Source organism: Sorex fumeus, unplaced genomic scaffold, assembly GCF_029834395.1.
Source record: "Sorex fumeus unplaced genomic scaffold, SorFum_2.1 ptg000100l, whole genome shotgun sequence".
Lineage (NCBI taxonomy): Eukaryota > Metazoa > Chordata > Mammalia > Eulipotyphla > Soricidae > Sorex > Sorex fumeus.
In genome coordinates this window covers 3,854,022-3,874,692 of record NW_026606157.1, presented here as the reverse complement: position 1 = coordinate 3,874,692, position 20,671 = coordinate 3,854,022, and the positions used below count along the sequence as shown (strand labels likewise).

Below are 20,671 nucleotides of genomic sequence, written 5' to 3'. Positions count from 1 at the left end.
CCTACCATCCATTTATACATTCATTCCACAAATATTTACATTTTATGTGTGGAGTGAAATGCACCAAAGTAACAGCCTGCTCTGCTTCACATGATGATAGACCTTGCGCCGTAAATCTTAACATGTGCAAGATATCTACTGTGTTCATGCCTCTTCTTACATTGTCCAATTTTTAAGATGTCAGAAGGCTGGAGATGAAGGATGAACTTTTACAATAAGCCTGTCATTTGGGGCAGACTCTGACCTAAATCCACCTTTCATATCTCAGGTGACAGCCTTAACAGGTCAGTCAAAAGAATGCAGTTCCATATGACTCACCTTGGGACTAGGATGCAGAGGATTTTAGGCTCTGAAGTGATCTGATTTCTCCAGGTGGCAACAGTCTGATATATTTTATTTAATGGGAGTATCAGCAGGAATGTGCTTGGCAGTACCCATATGCTACAGGTCAAAAGAACAACTGAAAAATCTGGTTCTTAAGTTTCTTCACAGAACCTAGATAAAACACTGGTACCACCTTGCTTGACATTGTTCTCTGTGGTAACACATAGAGGTGAAGAGAAATTGGAATTCTATCTTTGTAGTTATATATACATTTTCTAGCCTGTGCACTCTATACTATATGTCACTCTTTTCACCCTTAGAGGGAAGAATAAATCATTTTCTCAGCTAATAAGAAAAAAAGCTAAGAGAAGATAAAACAGACCAAAGACAGTAAAATCAAAAATTCTAACTCATGTTTATTTGCTGAATCCGATTCAGCACGATCGACCATATCCACATGATAACCAAGCTCATTGAGGTTTCTCGGGAGTTCAAGATGCCGCTCTGTCTAATGTTCCTTGATTTAAAGAAGGCCTTTGATTCTGTTAAGACGGAAGCGGTCATTGAAGCCCTAGCCAATCAGGGCATTCAAACTCAATGTATCAGGATCCTCCGTGAGTTGTATTACTGATTCACTACCAGGATCTCACCATTCTACAAAGAAGTAATCATTAATGTCAAGAGAGGGGTTCGGCAGGGTGATACCATTTCACCGAAATTCTTCAGTGCCACCCTCAAGAACATCATGCGACGACTGGAATGGGAAGGAATGGGAGTGAAGATAGATGGTCAGCAACTACACCACCTCTGCTTTGCTGATGGCATTGTTCTAATAACACAAAACATTAACCAAGCAGTACAAATGCTGGCCGACTTCAACCGTGAATGTGGAAAGGTAGGACTACAGCTGAATCTCACGAAGACAATGTTTATGAGAAACGGTCTCATTCCTGACGTTCCATTTGCTCTCAACAGAACAAACATCTCCAAATGCAAGTTATGTGTATCTAGGTCTATGTTGATCTCCATCAACAACATGCATGATGAATGACCTGGCACCTGAGTTGTGCAGGAGGAAGAGGGCGGCTTGGAATGCCTTCAGGAGCGTCGTAGAAATAGCTAAGAGGATAAAGAACCTCTGGCTCCGGGCACATCTCTTCGATTCCACTGTTCTTCCTCTCTTTGGGAGACCTGAAGAGGAATCGAAAGAGCTATGCTTGGAATATCACACTTCACTCAAATGAGGGAAAGAATCCGGAGTTCCGACCTCCGTCAATGATCAAGAATCAGGGATGCTGTCTCGTTTGCCAAGGTGTCAAAAATCAGATGGGCTGGATATGTAATTAGATTTGGAGATGACCACTGATGACCACCAGCCGTTACCAACTGGATTCCGTGGGATGTCAAAAGATCGCATGGCTGCCCACCTATGAGATGGTCAGACTTCTTCATTAAGACCCTGAATGATGGGTTTGAGACTTTTCGTGTTCCTAGAATGAGCAAACGCCATTGGGCTGCACTAGCACGTGACAGGGATGAATGGAGATGTTACTGGCGCCCACTTGAACAAATTGATAAGTAACGGAATGTCAAGTCATCAAGTGATGTTTATTTGATTTTAAAGTTACTAGTCTCATTGTGAATTATTTACCATAAATAATATTTCAACTTTATTTTTAAGAGAGGTATAAACTAATAGATTAAGGGTAGATTTTACGTAGATCAAAGGCATTATGGAGCGATAGCACAGCGGGTAGGGCATTTACCTTGCACGCAGCCAACATGGCCGACCCGAGTTCGATTCCTCTGCCCCTCTCGGAAAGCCCGGCAAGCTACCGAGAGTATTCGATATGCCAGACACAGTAACAACAAAGTCTCCAATGGAGACGTTACTGGGCCCGCTCGAGCAAATCGACGATCAACGGGAGGGCCTTTACCTTTACCTTTACCAAAGGCATTATGATAAGACAATAATTCTTTCATTTTTACAAAAAATACAATAATATTTTCATTTTTACAAAAAGTAACAGGTATGCAGAACAATGAACAGGCATTGAGTGCAACCTGAACACATAGTCCAAAGGAGCCCATAATAAGAAGAAAGAAAGAAAGAAAGAAAGAAAGAAAGAAAGAAAGAAAGAAAAAAAGAAAGAATGAATTTCTGAGTCCAAGCTTAAAAAAGTGAAAAATCCTATTTTGCTTCATCATGCATATACCTTCTTACGTGACCTGTAAATATTTTAAATTGCATATTATCATAAATAACTGCTACAGCCATGTGTCTTTGCTATCTGTGTGTTTGTGTGTATGGGTTCAGGGACAACTGAACTTAATCAATTTCAGAAAATGCAGTTGACTCTGATCTTCCATGTCTCATTTTGCATCTGAGCAGATACCTTTTTCTTAGATTAAATATTTTTATTGTTTCCCCAATTCACATGTATACTAATATATAACTACAAACCATAGAAGGTTTTCACTACTTCAAGAGCCAACGCCCAATATCCATTGAGGAGGAGGCCTGGAGTGCTGTAGGCTGGTTATTTATGGAAAATTCAACAAGAGCATCATTTGTTTTTTGGTTGGAGTTGTCTCTATCATTTTGCAGATACAATTTTATTTATGTCAGTAAACAGAATGTCTTTTTAATTATTAGCTTCTTTAATAACTTCAGGGAAACTTTTCTAAAAAGATTTTCTGTGGGGGCATTTGTATGAGAGCATACTTATTTTGCTCTTAACATTTATAGTTTTGTCATATGTAAATTGAGGAGTTTCAAGCAATTCATATCTCCATCAACAAGTTTCTTTATCTGATTCTCAAACTTCCCTTTTCATTGAGGTGGTTTTGACATAATGAATAAGGTGCTCTATTTTCTTGTAGTCTTGGAGTTAGCGGGTCCTGCCCTGAGAGGCACTTTTAAAGATTCAGAGGGAACAATGGATTCAAAGGTTTTATTATCTTTTTTAAAAATTATTTCAAGAAGGAAAATAATAGATCAATGTTGGGTTTGTAATTTCTGAACTATCTGACCAGCATTGTCTTCCATAAAATCCTAAAAAATATGATACCAAGATAATTCTGATTTTGTATAAACTTATATAAATTACTCTTTTTTATTGGAGCAATATGAAAACCCACATTTTTTAAAAAGATCATTCTTAAGTGAATTTCATGAATATTGAATTTTGTTTCTGTTTTATGGGATGGAGGGTTTAGAGCCACTCCTGGTATTGTCAGCTCTGTTCCAGGCTCTGAGTCCAGATGTGACCCTGTCACTGCTCTGGGGACCATGAATGGGACTAGGATGGCGCGAGGGGAGTTCTCATTCAAGACAGAAGCCTTGGGTTGGAGCGATAGCACAGCAGGTAGGGCATTTGCCTTGCACACGGCCGACCTGGGTTTGATTCCCAGCATCCCATATGGTCTCCCGAGCACAGCCAGGAGTAATTCCTGAGTGCATAAGCCAGAAGTAACCCCTGTACAACGCTGGGTGTGATTCCCCCCCCCCAAAAAAAGACAAAGGCCTTAATCCTCTACTATCTCTCTTGTTTTATGGCTTTAAGTAAAATAATTTAGATTGCTTGACAGAAACAGAGGGCAACTGATGGTTTTGGTTGCACATATATGTAATGTGTGTGCACATGAGTTCATGCAAACACTTAATTTTATATACTAAGATTTTAAATGAAGTGGATACTAAAATAAGATAACTAATGTGAATCCTATGACTTTCATAGCACAATACCCTAATTCGACAGACACAGCATAAGCATATAGGTGTTTTTCAGTCATCTTTTTCCAACTAATTTGAAGATGTCAAAGAATATATAAATTATCTAAGATTATTAGAGCATTAGTATTAGAAAATTCCTTCCTAAGTAGGCTTTTATTCCCACATGGTTTTGCTTAGGGTCCTGGGAAGAGAACCCATTATGCAAGAAATCAATTTTGTTCTATTCTGAGCACACTAATCAGTTCTGTTCGTGATCTCAAGAAGGTAATTTAGCTTTCAGGAAACTTAATTGTTTCATCTATAAAACATAGTTGATGACCAAACCATGCCATCTCCTAGGATTATTGATAGAATCAAATGAGGCAGCAAATGAAAAGCCATGGGTAATAGAAAAATTTACACAAAAATTATTTCAGAGAGCATGATGTCAGAGAAATTAAGAACTGAATGTACAGAAACTCCAAACAACACAGATTCATGATTCTATGGAAACTGTAGTATTCACAAAACTCAACTCTAGAGTACCTTTTTTTTTTTTAACCTTTCTTTCCTCACCACTGTCACTTTTTCCCCTTCTTCAGAGTTTAGAGCTTGGTTTAAAAACAAACACTTTGCTAAATTGAAGTTTCAGGTCTTCAGAATTCATGTACAAGGTCAGCAAGTCTTATGTAAATGTCAACCTTGGCACCTAACTTTGCATACAAACAGGAATCCAAGGTTCACCACCATGACTATGAATGAGGAATTCTTAAACCTTCCTAAGGAGGGAATGAAAACAACAATTGGATAAAAGAACTGGAAATAGGCTGATGTACTGTCAAGCTCCATGTAACTAATATGCTAGTGAAGTGATATTTCGAGTTTCTACTTTCCCCCAGAGCCAGTTTATTTTATTGTTGATATTAAAATAAAATCTTCTGCATAGCAAGAAAGTAAATCTTAACATGCAATAAAATGGAAAGATCAATAATGATAAATGTTGCTATAATTAAGGTAACTGGAATCTTTAGAGTACGAAAAAATTTAAATAAATGATCTTTGTCTGGTTGCTCTGTATGTCCATGTGCAGAGAATCAGGAAGGAGAGAGAGGACAGACAGACTGACGTCCAAAGCTCCTGGGTGGGCTCAGCATTATCTGGACTGTTTCTCTCTTTAAAACATTGATTTCTCAACACCCAAAAGGAGACAGAGGACAGAGGGGAATGCCCTGCCACAGAGACAGGGTGGGATGGGGGGGATGGGGGGGAGGGATACCGGGAGCCGAGGTGGTGGGAAATGGACACTGGTGGAGGGATGGGTATTTGATCATTTTTTTTTCATTCATCATCCTGTTATTCGTCGATTGCCTCGAGCAGGCCCCAGTAACGTCTCCTTCATCCTAGCCCTGAGATTATATTCAAGGCTCTTTAGGAGAATGAGACCCATCATTATTACTGATATTTGGCATATTTGGTACGCCACGGGGAGTTTGTCAGACTCTGCCCTGTGGGTAGGCTACATTCGATAGCCTGCCAGTTTGTCCAAAGTAGGAATGAGATAATAAGATGTCATAAAAAGATGTCCTGATAAGATGTCGTGAGGTTCCGGGAGCTGGATTTTATAGTCTCTGAGTCTTGGCCATTGATGGGATTACACGGTGCCAGGGGGCCAGATGGTGGGTGTGACCCCCACCTACTGGAATTTGGAGGATCTGGGTGGAGGATGCTTGACTCCAATCTGAGTAGGCTTGGAGATCTCGGCCCCGAAACCCGCGTGGCTTTGTCCCTCTGCCAGTACCTTCATGTGTGCGGAGAGTGGTCTCAGCATGGTGGTGGCTGGTCCTGGAGGTCTTCGGCTGCCGGAGCCCTGGTCGGGGTGGGGAGGAAAGCTCAACCCGCTCCCCTCCAAGGGGCCCCGGCGAGGAACAGCCAGGCGCGGGGGCAGGAGACTGCACTGGTCTCGTTCGGGAGCTGGATTTTATAGTCTCTGAGTCTTGGCCATTGATGGGATTACACGGTGCCAGGGCGCCAGGTGGTGGGTGTGACCCCCGCCTACTGGAATTTGGAGGATCTGGGTGGAGGATGCTTGACTCCAATCTGAGTAGGCTTGGAGATCTCGGCCCCGGAACCCGCGTGGCTTTGTCCCTCTGCCAGTACTTTCATGTGTGCGGAGAGTGGTCTCAGCATGGTGGTTTGATCATTGTATAATTGAAATCCAAGCACAAAAATGTGTAAGTCTGCAACTGTACCTCATGATGTCTCACTATTAAAAAAATTTTAATAAAAAAAACCCCCAGTGATTTCTTATTCTTTTTTATTGAATCACCGCAAGGACAGTCACAAAGCCTTTCAGTTCAAGTCTCGATTGGTCATACAATGATCAAACACTCGTCCTTTCACCAGTGCACATTTTTCATCACCAACAACCCCAGTATACCCCCCTCTCACACCGCCCCCCCCACCTGTGTGGCAGATTTCCACTTTACTCTCTCTCTCTATGTTGATCACATTCAATATTACAACAAAAGACCCAACATTATTATTTGGAATTTTCCCCAACATTCAGACCTGCCAAAAAGACATCATTAGATAATTTGTTTTCTATTGCTGATTACGAAGAACATATGGTGTTGTGTGGCTGCAATAGTGGCTACGCGAATTTGGATTTCTGATATTTTAGTAATAAGCCTAGAGGGATTACTGCCAGAAGCCCCTGGGTTCCAAGATTGGTTTGTGTGCCTCTGGCATCATGGTAGTTCAGAAGCCAGAGGAGGCGTTTGAGGGTGGCAACCTGGAGTATTGTCATGGTGAGGATCAGGGCCGATTGCACCCCCCATCCCACGAGGCCCCTTATGCCTCATTAATGCAGTCTCATACCTGGCTGTTCATTAGGCTCTAAAACATGCAGGCCACTGTGCCGCTGCAAGGGGGGACAGGCGGAGGGACAGACACCCTTCCCCTCCCAGGGCAGCATAGCACCATAGTTAAATGCACAGTCCAGATGCATTTTGGTCGGGCGTTATATTTTGCTCAGATATTCCCACCACCATTTAAGCCTGTAAAACAGTGATTTCAAGCACCCTTCGTGGGTGCATTAAACTTTGCAAATGCTTTAACCTTTACACTGATTGTTTCCCAAAGATTTCAAGATGTCTTTTTAAAAACTAATAGCTAAGGTGTTTCCTGACTTGATATTTTGGTAAATTGGGCAAAGTCTCTATAACTTACACAACTGAAAACCAGAGAAACTCTCTTTCTCTGATTGATGAAATTCAAAGATGCAACCAAGCTCTCAACATCCTAATGAGTGTGACCAGGGCTATTTAGAACACAGGAAGTACACCCTGTAAAAACTGTGACACCTGCAATAAAAACAATACATACTAATAAGCCAGTTTAGCTCAGATTTGTTCTTTTAGTTCAATTCCTTTAAAATAGGACACTTTTATAGTAAGAGAAATTCTATTTGGTTTAATCTGCAATGTCCTTTGCATCTCCTTTCTTAACTTGGGGAAGGTTGGACACCATTATGATTCCTCTAGATTGTGTTTTTTTTTTTGTTGTTCACCTATGAAGATTTATCTTTAGGGTCATTTGTGGTCAAATTGAGGTGAACAAAACCTTGACTCTTCTACAACAACCTGTGAGATGACAATTTGCAAAGTACTGAAAAGAGTGTCAAGGAAAACTTAAATCCATGTTCCTGCCCCATACACTAAAATCTCTTCATGTCCCCTTGTCTTAGAGAGATACCAGAGAGAAAGCTGTACTTAGAGATATGTGATAGTGAAGTTGGTGACCCCCAATGGCTTCTATGAGGCGGGGAGGAGAGGCAGTAACTTTCTCCCTATCCTTCTCTGGCACCCTGGTCAAGCTAGAGGGGCAAGAACTGATAAAGTCTGTGATGAGCCCAGAGTCAGGCATAGGCCTTACCCAGGGTTTGGGGGTCCTTGTTTTATCTTTCAGAAATGAATTTCAGGAGTAGATGAGCAGTGAAGCAAAACATTTTTTTTTGAATAATTTTTAGGAAGGGTAAGGAGGGAGAGAAAGAGAGAGTAAGGCACTCAAGGGATGGAGAGAGCTCCTACACACACATTCTAGCATTAGGTATGGAAACATGAAAGTGCTCATCTCAAAAGGGGAAATGCGGGTCACACATGTCCTGGGATGTATGTGTTCGGCCATGTGGGCACAAGCAGCACTTGGGTTCCGGCAACATATGTGCCCCTTCCTTTGGAGCCCTTTCTTTGTTCAGGGTGGCTTTTGGAGGGTTACTCTAGTCTGTCCCCATGGCTGCCAAGGAGTAGATTTGGGAGCGGTCCTTGGCCTTCTTTGAAATTCTTTTCCTGGCCTTTTGTTCTCGGTGGAGCTTCTCTCAGAGGGTGGGTGGTGTGTGTGTGTGTGTGGGGGGGGGGGGGGGGGGTGCTTCTCTGAGTCTGTTGCTGGCACAAGGTGAAAGTCTTATCTGGCATTGTTTCCCCTGCTCACAAGTGGGCCCTAGGTCATTTTTATTACCTCCTAGGAATCCCACTGCCATGGGGGCCCTTCCCTGTCTACTTGCCTACATCAATGGAGCTGTTTGGACATATTTTAACATCAGAAGTCTGGTCTCACCTTGGAGCCATGAGGAATAACTCAGGTTGGAGAACACCAGGAATGTTTGGGATCTGCACAGAGGGGCTGAGGGGTTAGTTCTTGTGTCTGTGACATGGAGTCCTGCTACTGCCTCTGGTGCAACTTCATTGTTGTAATTACCGGGCAGTTAGTTATTGTGCCTGTTCTGCTCAGTGGCACCTCCTAACAGTAGTCTTTGGAAATTCAGATAAGTTCAGATGCTCCAAGCTATTCTGTGAGGAAGGATTCACTATTGCAGGAATGAGCATTACAACAGAATTCAAGATGCCTTTGCATGAAGGATCCTCCTTAACAGAGACCAAAGGAATCAGCTCTGTCCAAGATGGAATTTGTGCTAGAGACTAGCAGTGGGCCAAGAGGAGTTCAAGTTGATGTGCAGAGATAAACAAAGTAGAAGGGCTATTAGAAATTAGCAGGGGCCTATTGATTTATTGAGATTGCCCTGGGACAGTAGGAGTGTGTGCATCAAATTTCCTGGTCTTGATCACTAAATACAAACAATTCATGAAAATATTTTCAGTTTTTTGACTTTAGATTTCAGTTTTGTTTCACACTGCCTTGAGCCTTCCCTTTATACTTACTGCAACCAAAGGATCTGCACAGCAGGCCAAATGGAGCATGTGGTAATACATGGGAAATTTCCTCTCACATTTTCGGAGGAGGAAATGAAAGAAATGAAAAGCGCAATCTGTGTGTAGGAGGGGAGGTAGGCAGGGAAGTTTGTGCTTAATGATCCTAGTCTGGTCCATGAAATAGGTTATCTGTTTCTAAGGATGGCTAACTCAAGATTCGAGAGTGATAGCGAATCCTGAAAGAACCCATTTGGACAACGTTTTAATGGATGGTTGCCTTTGTTGCCTCACAGTGGGTTCAGCTGAGATAGTACTCGAGAGTATCAATTTGCTGGGACTGAGTCATGATACTCTTGATTCTATTCAGCGGCACTCAGCTGCTAGGGGTGTAGGAAAAAGGAAAGCAGAGGGAGAAGTTGGCGATGATAGGAAAAATTTTCATGGCCAGGAAACCAATTTTATTTTCAGTTTTGTTCTCCAAATTCCACTAATTGAAATGTATCTTTTAATGCTGCAAGGATTGGTGCATTCTTGCAATCTCTGAAACTCTTCTGATTAGCTCTTAACTGAAAGTGAATGCCCAGGAGAGGAGAAGGAGTCTGCATTGTTATAAACAATGTTCTCCCTCAAAGAGGCAAGAAAAATCCTTTCTTTCTTTCAAGTCTCAGAAAAGGTCCTGAGGGGCCTCTTAAAGCTAATACTGTAGTTAGGACTAAGGAACTTAATGTAGCCCAGGATTCACATAGGTATTGCCTCTGATAGTTCTGTCCAGATTCTTGATCTGTGAGCTAGGTGGAGCATGGAGACTTGATTTTTTTTTTTGTCTTGCTTTAACCTAGTCTTAGTAATATCAGAATAAATAGAGGCATAAAATTCTTTAATCCCATCTAAACTGAGAGAACAATAAGTTTAAATGTGATCAAACAGAAAGTGATTCTACTGAAGATAATAAGAGTTAATTATTCCCATAGAAACACCATCACCACTATTGGATCTCTTAAAAACTTAGTAGGGTATTGTCTTAAATTTTGCTTTTTTATTTTTATAAATGGTGTGTTCTCTGGTCTGCATTTCAAGTTTCTCCATAACATTTGATGTCAGAGGACTGCTCAAGATAGATTATTGTTTATTTACACAGAAAAATAAACCAGCACACGTGTTTTTTTATTTGTTTGTTTGTTTTTGGGTAACACGCTGTCATGCTCCAGGCTTACTCCTGGATTTGCACTCAGGAGTCACTCCTGGTGAACCTTAGGGACATTATGGGATGCCAGGAATTGAACTTGGGTTGCCTGTGTCGAAGACAAACTTCCACCCACTCTACTGTTGCTTTAGTCTCCTATGTATATTTTTTAAATCATGTGGATTGTGTTATTTAAATTCCAGTTATTGTTTTCAATTAACCAGAATGCTTTTATATTCATTCTGTCTCTGAGGTCTTTAACCACTAGCCTGTGGGTCAGTTCCAATCTGCAGGTAGAGTAAGGTTGAAAACCACGGGTCAGAGCAATGGTTAGTGCTGCAGGTCTGTGGACTAACACGTAGACAGGTGCTGTTCCTCGGGAGTAAAAGCTTTGACGTACACTCTTCTATAAGTTAAGTGCTCATCAGGGAAACATTTTATAATTTGTGCAAAATATTTTAAAATAATGGGGCCATGCATGTGGTTCAGTGGGAATGCTGCCTGCCTTATGTGTACAAGTCCTCACCGTAGGTCCGCAGAACCACTCCACAGCTTTTGTGCAATTCTGGAAACACGGTAACTACAGTCTCAGCACATAGCAACCAGAAGTGTGACCCCATGATAGCAGAACAAGATATTATTCAAAGATTTAAGTTCCTGACTAATTAGAGAGTTATAGAAGAACAGGAAGAAAAAATAAAGAGTTTCAAGGTATTTGAGAATGGCCCACACAGAAAAAGGGAGGTATGCAATTCAATAAATGTAAAGCATGAAATAGTACAATCTTTGTTAACATGTAAAAGACTTTTGTCGATACTAGAATAATCAAGTTTTCATGGACAAGGTGAATGTTTGCAAAGTCTCAGGAATGAGTGCTAGTATTGACAGATACATAAGGCTTCCCCCTCCATTCCAGAAGCTTTGTCATTCTAATAATGTTTGAAATATGAGCTAAAAAGCCAAAGCAGAACCTCATGCACATTGAAAACCTTAGAAAAGGATTAATTTGCAAAAAGATAATGTGGTGTGACAGCCCCAAGAAAGACAGTCAGAAGACGTAGGTTATGGCAAGACAATTCTTGATCAGAATAATGAAACGCTCTCATTTAGATGACTTAATATTTCTTAATCGGCAATGGAGAGCCAGCTCTATATCAGAATGAGACAGAGAGGACTTCTACTAACCCAATATACTTCAGCACAACTGAAAATCAGAAAATTAACCTGACAAGGAGATGCAGGCTGGATAATGAGCTCCCATTCATTGCCAGGTGGTTGCTGGCTTTAGATCCACTTCACAGGTTATTTCACATCTTTATGAATGGGAGCAACCTGTCAAGTGAGGTGAGTCCACCTATATCCCAGATTGCTCTTCAGAGTCCTGTGTTTGAGAGATAAAGCTATCATGGAGTGGGGATGGTACCTGGCAGATGGTTTTATGTGATCAGAGCCTGAAAGACTTTTTTTTTCTTTTTGGGTCACAGCCAGTGATGCTTAGGGGTTACTCCTGGCTTGGCAATCAGGAATTACTCCTGGCGGTGCTTGGGGGCCCATGTGGGATACTGAGAATCGAACCCGAGTTAGCCGTGTGCAAGGCAAATGCCCTACCTGCTTTAATATTGCTTCACCCAATAAGTAGTTCCTCCCCTTTTAAAACTGTAGCTGCTTTGTCCTCATAATGCCACACAGTCTCAGACATGGGTTGCTGTCCTGTCCATCACTCCATCACATTTCCTCCCTTCATCTTTTAAGGCCTTCCCCTGGCTTCACCTCACCCAGTGCACTCATCATTCTTAGCCTATTTTAAAGAAATACATCTCAGCTGAACTTGAAAGACTAGCCTGGTGGTACAATTTTTTTTGTGAATCTACCCATCATCTTGGGTGGGGTTAACTGATCCAGGGAGGGCAGCTAGGGTGAAAGGATATGTTCCTGTCTGTATTCTATATTCCTGCTGTATAGATCTTCAACACTCACTGACCCCCGAAGGTCCTGTGTGATGTGTGAGTGTGTTGTAGTACTTTCTGAGGCTATACCTCGAGCCCTTCCCAGGTAACTCCTTAATCTCATGAGTTGAGGTAAATTTGAGAGTCCTAACTCTTGAGACCCAAGATCTAAACCACCTATGCAGACTTCAAATAAGTGTCTTTGACTACAGTCCATAAATTGTCAACTGATATTAATTTTATAAAGAAATGCTTTACTGTTAGAGGACCTTTTCATGGCTAAAAGTCTATCTGATTCCACTTAAAGATCTCCAATGAAAGAACTTATTAAATAAACTATGTTGTAGGAAGGTATATTTTTTTGGCAATAGTCTGTTGTTTCTTAATCATATCATAGTTTCCTGTATTATGTTGAAAAGACCCAGGACCAGTAACCAAAATCTTTCTTATTTACTCTTAAATCCTAGTGAACTCCCTTATTTCTTTGAGTTTCAGTTTCTCCACGTACATCTTTATTGTCAGGATAAATAAGCTCTAAGTTGTTCTTCTAACTCAAATATTCTTGCATACTCAACCACAAGAACTCTTAATCAATGGAAGATCATAAAATGATTCTTTGCAAGATAAAGTGTATAGGACCCCCATGAACTCTCCCTTGTCCTCTTGGAATGGGGAGAAAATCCTGACATACTTTTATTGCTTTTGGTTTTGGGGCCACAACTTAGCAGTGCTCAGAGATTAGTCCTGGTTCTGTGCTCAGAGATCACTCTTGGTAGGCTCTGGAGATCGTATGGGATGTTGGGGAATAGAATTCAGTTTGACCACAAGAAAAACAATGCCCTACTCTTGGTACTAATAGCTTGGGTCCCCTGACTAATACATTTTAAAAGGAGGATATAAAAAAAACTACCACTGTGGGGACAATTTTAGTATAAGTATTATTTTCTTTGAAGGAATAAAGCATGTAGCCATTAAAAAGTGAATAATCAGTATCTAAAAACTTACAGTTATAAACAAAAGAGCAATTTAATACTAGAACCAAACAAGATTCAATATTAAGAAGTTATTGGAAGGAAAACTGTTTCATATAGTTTACTAGGACAATAATTGCAAGTAACATTAAGCACCTTCAATATGCTAAGAGTTTAAAGAAAAATATGGTAGTAATTGTTCCATCTCTTCAAAAATTGAAGTTCAAAAGAATCACATTAATCTTTAAACAGTGATTAAATTCAAAACAGCAATTTTGGATTTAATAGATAGACATGTTATTCTGCATAGAATCTTACCTCAATGTACACTATCATACTTCCTAGCTTTAGTAAAAATAGATTAAAATAGAAGATAGACACCAAATCTTCCAATATTTGTATTATCTTCGAGATGAAGCAGTGAGTCTATACCTCATAAATCTGTTTCCAATTTGTTTCTCTGGACATAGTTCAAGTAGAACAACCAATTTATTTATGTCAGCCCTTGCTCTTTTCAGTGACCTCTTTTTGAGCAATGTGTTCAATGAAGAGGTTGTTTAGCAAACAATAACAGGCTACAGAAATACTGACTAAGGCCTTTGCTGGACATTCACTTGCTCTTTTGCTACCCTCGAGAAAGAAGACATGGGCTAGTTCTGAAAATGACAGGTTTATGCCAGTGACCTTGGAGTATGGGTGCATACACAGAAATATAGGCCCACTTACACACTCACAGCTAACCTTACTTGGTAAAGTGGCTTGTTGCTTCCAGGTCTGTGTCTTGTGGACGAAGATTATTATACACATATTTTAGGTCTTGGATTCCACTTAGCTCAGGCAATCCTGCATGGAGCATCTAGGAAACACAGATACACAATAAAGCCTGAATAAATATAGATTAAATCTTAACTAGGTTAAATCTCTTTGGTTAAATCTACACAAGCGCACACACAAACACACACACACACACACACACACACATGCACGCACGCATGCACGCAGACACTTGAGTACATTTACATAGTAATGCTTTTCATTGTAACATGATCTAGGAGGGTGGGGGACTAAGGTCACATCCAATGGTGCCTTGGTCTTTTGTCTCTAGGCTCAGGAGTGACCCTAGGTAGTATTCAGCAGATCATATGTGGTACTGGGGATCAAACCAGGGTCAGCGGCATTCCAGTGCTTTACCCCTGTATTATCTCTATGGCCCAAATGTGAATGTTTTTTAGCCTCCTATATTTAGTAGTTGATACAACAATAGTGAAGACAAGAACCACTAACATTGTCAAAGTGTCTTGAAATGTATAATTTAATTTTATCATCATGAAACAGTGAGATAAACATAGAAGTATTATTAGTCTAGTCTTGTCTTCTTTGTCAAAGAGTCATATGCGGCATCAGACAGTAGAAAAATAAGTGCATTAGTATTTCAATTTCTGAACAAATGAGTAAAATCTGACTAGTCTTAAAAAATTAAGTACATGATTTAAATTTGATATAAAGATAACCAAGTTACAGGAGAAGCAAATGTCTAATAAATAAGAAAGCTTTGTGTTATAAATTATTACAAGTCACAATACCCATTTTAAGTAGAAAGCTAGTAACTAGAATGCTAAATAAATTTTTCTGTCTAAAAATTGTGTAAGCACCTAGTATTTCTCTGGTTCTTAACCTATGTTCTTTCATGACTCCATGACTCATGCTATAAATAATGATTTTTTTGTTATTTTGGTTGATTGTATTTACTAAATTTTATAAAAGCAATGAAATCATTGAAGATGAAGTTGTGGGAAGTATCTGACATTTTCCTGCCAACTGATTGGAAAGGTATTGCTTGTATTACAAGGTGGATGAATGGAATACTTTTTTCTTTAGGTACAAGGCAAAAGTCTTTAGAAAAAAATTCCATCTTTTGTAATAAATGTGAACTTCACAGAAATGGAATGAAGGAGGAGGACAGAGGGAGGAAAGGAGAAGGTTTTTAGTACCCTGTGATTAAAGTGATGAATTGTTTCCTACTCTGGAATAGAAATGCTGTAATAGAGGGAAGTAAAACACATGTGGTTAATTCTAAAAAGATAAAGAATAAGGGGCTGGAGCAATAGCATAGCAGGTAGGATGTTTGCCTTGTACCCAGCCAACCCGGGTTCGATTCCCAGCATCCCATATGGTCCCATGAGTACCACAAGGGGTGATTCTGAGTGCAGAGTCAGGAGTAACCACTGTGCTTCGCCGGGTGTGACTCAAAAAGCAAAAAAAGAAAGAAAGAATAAGCTGAGAATATAGGTGTGGAGGATGGGGAAGTTCAAGAGAAAACAAATGAATATAGAGCTCTCCTTTCCAATTGGCCTCATGGAGGTTGGGGAAGCAATAAATATAGATGTAGGAATGAGCTCAAGATACCTTTGCTTGGGATTGAGGTTTGGGATGGAAACATCTGAAATACAGTGGTGGGAAGGTGTTATGGTGGTGGGATTGGTGTTTGAATATTAAATGTAATGAAATATTGTGAACTGCTTCATAAAATAAAAAGTTAAAAAATAGATATCTCTGCTTGTTCACATAAAGATTTTGGGGTGGTTATTTGGAACAAAGAGTATCCTATGGATAAGCAACAGGGATGAAATTTAAATAGCAAGTAGGGTAGGATGCGTTAGCAGTGTCAAAGTTTTTCTATCCCAACATTAAGAAAAATCGCCAGTGTTTATAAATGGGCATAAGAGAACTGAACTGTGCTTGAACATGGTTATTGTAAAAAGTGGATCAGTGTGCGGTCACATAGGAAGAGACTGGACTAGGAGATGAGTCTGGAATAGAGATGAGATTTAATTTTAATTTTAATTTTAGAACGGGGATAAGTCGAATTTTAAATACATGTAGGAGGTAGAACTGGAAAGGCTGGCAGTTTGGTTGCACTCTAAAGTAGTGTTTTTCATCCTTTACTGAACCGTGGCCCGTTTCCAACTTTGTTTTTTCCGATAGCTCCCCTGTGCTTCTGGCTGGTTCCCCTGTTCTCATGCTGTGGCCTTCCATTTATGTAATTTTCATCTGCCGCCCCCTGGAATATCTTGTCTGCAGGGGCCCTGGGCTAGAGCACAGATCTGTAAGTGCAGATAAAAGAGCTCTCAGCATATTACAGAGGACACTTAGTGCTGTAAGGATGGGTTAGGTAGACCTGGAGAACTATCAGCTGCCTCTTCCTATAGATCTCAAGTACATAATATCTTTATTATTTTTGAAATTGAGTTGACTTTGGTCTTCAACTGTCTGTATGCATCTTAGTAGTTTAAACCCACCTCTCTTCAAATATGTGGGGCTGGACCACACCCGCCATTGAGTACCAATATTCCTCCCCGACTTTCCTCCCCTTATGGCAACTCTTTGGATAACCTCAGTGTTGTAGTTAGAACCCAAGGCTGGTTTTTATTTGGCTTTGCTTATTCCCTTGCTGTGATTCTTTATATCTCAAACGTGAGGGAGATCATCCTGCATCTCACCTATTTGTATCTTACATGTAAGGGCCATTGCACTGTGTCTGTCCTATATTCTTTACCCATCCATATGTCACTGGGTACTTGTATTGTTTCTGTAGTGGCCATTATTAACAAACAGAAAAATAGCACATATTTTTAGACTAGTTTTTGTGACATTTATTTATTTATTTATTTATTTTACATAGGTACTGAAGACAGGGGGCTGGAGCGATAGCACAACAGGTAGGACGTTTGCCTTGCATGCAGCCGACCCGGGTTCGATTTCTCTGCTCCTCTTGGAGAGCCCGGCCAGCTACCAAGAGTATCCCGCCCGCACGGCAAAGCCTGGCAAGCTCCCAATGGCGTATTTGATAGGCCAAAAACAGTCGTCTCACAATGGAGACGTTACTGGTACCCGCTCGAGCAAATCCATGACCAATGGAAGGATAGTGCTAACAGTGCTAACTTAAGAAGGGAACTTCTGGGCCATATGGCAAATCTATTTCTAATATTTTGAGAAATCCCTAGCTTGTTTTTCACAGAGACAGGACCAGTTTGCAAACCAACCAAGAGGATGTGAAGGTTACTTTTATGTCCATATGTTCACAACAGAGCTGTTTCTGTTCTTTTGATCACAGGCCTTTCTCATGGATGTGCACTAATATCTCACTGTGATCTTACTTTATATTTCCCTGAGAGTACGTGATAATGGATATTTTTTTCATGTGCTTCTATGTCATCTGGATGTAATATTTTTGCTTTCCTTCTATTGCTGTTAGAGTTGAATCCCTGGGACATCACTAAGGTCAACGTTATGTTTATATCACCTTTTGTATCTTAATTTTCTCTTCTAATATCCAAGCCTTTAATCCATTTTGAGTTAACTTCTGTGCATGTTGTGAGGCTGTGATCTGGGTTTTTTATTTCTTTTTCTTCTTGGGTGGTCCAGTTTTCCCAGCACCATTCATTGTAGGGACTTTTCATTTTTCCATCTTATACTCTTGAGTCTTTTGTTTTAAGTGAACTGACCTTAGATGTAAAATTTATTTCTGTTCCTTCATTTCTATTTTATTGATCACATATGTCTTTTTGTCTCGGTGTCACACTTTTTTTTGTTTGTTTTGGGGATACACCCAGATGTCCTCAGTACTTGCTCCTTACTCTACGCTCTGGGTTCACTCTTAGTGGGACTTGGCTGGAGGACATTTATACGAGTGGTGGGGATTGAAGCTGGGTCTAGCGCATTCTAAGCAGATGCTTTACTAACTGTAGTATCTTTCCGGCCCCACCCAGTATCACACTTTTTTTTGTGTGTGTATAAAGCAAATTAGTTTTATTGAAAGAAATTCACTTGAGAAGTGTAAGAGCAAAAAAGGGAGAGAGGGAGGGAGGAAAGGAGAGAGAACGAGTATAAGGAAGAGAGGGAATCAGGGAGAGAGAAAGAGAGAGGTGTTCAAAAGAGAAAATGGGCTTCTCTGAAGTGGAAAAAGCACTTCTTTTGATTATAGCTTTTTATTATTTATTTAGTTATTTATTTATTTGCCTTCTGGGTCATGCCTGGGGTTATTCAGGGGTTACTCCAGGCTCTGCACTCAGGAATTACTTCTGACAGTGCTCTGGGGACCAGATGGGATGCTGGGAATAGAACCGGGGTCGACCGAGTACAAGGCAAACACCCTACTCACTGTGCTATTGCTCCAGTCTCCTGATTATAGCTTTTAAAAAGAGGTTGAAATTGAAAAGTGTGTCTCCATTCTTCTACATTTTTATAATGTTGAGGTGTGTTGCTTTTATCCCCATTTGTTCATTAAAAAAATCTTAAATGGATGTTGAATCTTCTCAAATCTCTTTTCAGCATTTATTGATTTTTACCAAGTAATCATCTATATATTTTTTAAAAAATTTACTGATGTGTTTATATTGATTGTTCTCTGTAAATTGAATTATTCCCAAACTAAGTCCCATTTGGTAATGTTATGTGATTCCACCAATTGACTGTTGAATTTGTTTCACTAAGATATTCTTTCTTTTTTAAAATTAAACTATTTTGGAGAAGTGGCAGAGAGGGGGAAGATTCCCAAACCCAGGAGTGCTGAGGAGGCTGAGGAATGGGGGATTTTGTGATGCTAGGGATTGAACTGGATTAGCCACTTAAACCTTACCCCATATACTGGCTCTTTACCATAGCACTATAGCACTGTAGCACTGTCCTCCCATTGTTCATCGATTTGCTCTAGCGGGCACAGTAATGTCTCCATTGTGAGACTTGCTGTTACTGGGTTTGGCATATCGATACATCATGGGGAGCTTGCCAGGCTTTGCTGTGCGGGCGAGATATTCTCGGTAACTTGCCAGGCTCTCTGAGAGGGGTGGAGGAATCGAACTTCGGGTCGGCCACGTGCGAGGCAAACAATGAAATATAAAGTATTATTACACTTCAGTGGCAGAGTGAATCGCAGAGATGAGAGCAAGGCACAGGAGATTAAAGTTTTTTTTCTTTTTGGGTCACACCCAGTGATGTATAGGGGTCACTTCTGACTCATAGCACTCAGGAATCACTCCTGGCGATGCTCAGGGGCCCATATGGGATGCTGGGAATCGAACCAGGGTTGGCCACATGTAAGGCAAATGCCTTACCCTCTGTGCTATCACTCCAGCCCAGGAGATTAAATTTCTATCATCACAACGAACTTTTAGAAACCCTTATCCAATATATAAATTACATAGAATGAACACAGGTGCCGTAAAAAGCTCTTAAATAGGGCTGGAAAGACAGTACAAGGGTTAAGGCACTTGCTTGTATGTGGCTGACCCTGGTTCAAGACCTGGCACCATACGGCTACCAAACACCCCTGGTGGCTTGGGTAGTTCTGGCACTGCAGGGCTGAGAAGCACCAAATTCTTGGACCCTTGTGTTGAACTGCTGGTAAGGGACCCTGGGCTGCTTAAGTACTGCGTGGGAGCTTCCCCTGAAACAAAAAAACATGATATTTAGGATAGTTCCTTTTTTTGGGGGGGGGGGCGGCTACAGCCAGCAATGCTCAGGGGACCACATGTGGTGCCGGGATTGAATCTGGAGCCTGCTGCATGCAAGGCAAGCCCTGAACACTCTCCAGTCCCGGGGTTCCTCTGCAGGAGGCCTGGGAAGGGACCATCAGGTCCAACTGCAGGATAACAAGTGTGGATTTCAGAGGAACACTTTTTAAGGAAATGTGTGTGTCTGCAATGTGTGAAATACAAGTGACGTAGAAAAATTCCTTGTTTCCCTAAAATGGAAATTTTTTGTTTGTTTTTGGACCATGCCCAGCGATGCTCAGGTTTTACTTCTGGCTCAGCACTCAGGAATCATTCCTGGTGGTGCTGTGGTGCGGGGGGGGTGCATATGAGATGTCCATTTCAATATCCCATATGCCCCCCGCACCACAGTACCACGAGGCTCATTACTAAGGTTTTCTTTTGTTTTATTATTATTATTATAAAATAAAATAATATCGCTGGAGCAATAGCACAGTGGTAGGGCATTTGCCTTGCACGTGGCCGGCAGGGCCAACCTGGGTTCAATTTTTCCGCCCCTTTCAGAGAGCCCGGCAAGCTACCGAGAGTATCTCACCCGAACAGCAAAGGCTGGCAAGCTCTCTGTTATGTATTTGATATGCCACACACAGTAGCAAGTCTCATAGTGGAGGCATTACTGGGTCCGCTCGAGCAAATCAATGAACAATGGGAGGACAGTGCAACATTATTATTATTATTAGCTAGTTTTTGGTTCCTGGGTGACAACCAGCAATAGTCAGGGATTACTCCAGGCTTTGCACTCAGGAATCACTCCTGGCTATGCCAGGGAACCAT

At 40.8% G+C, this 20,671-nt stretch overlaps 1 protein-coding gene across 1 annotated transcript in view; it reads right to left on the bottom strand.

Moving 5' to 3' along the window:
- PIK3C2G (phosphatidylinositol-4-phosphate 3-kinase catalytic subunit type 2 gamma) overlaps positions 1-20,671 on the bottom strand; it is a 375,313-nt gene that overhangs the window by 75,518 nt on the left and 279,124 nt on the right. The window contains exon 26 of the mRNA XM_056134595.1: positions 14,093-14,202. Within this exon, the coding sequence (XP_055990570.1) occupies positions 14,093-14,202 (110 nt within the window). The remainder of the gene's footprint in view (positions 1-14,092; positions 14,203-20,671) is intronic.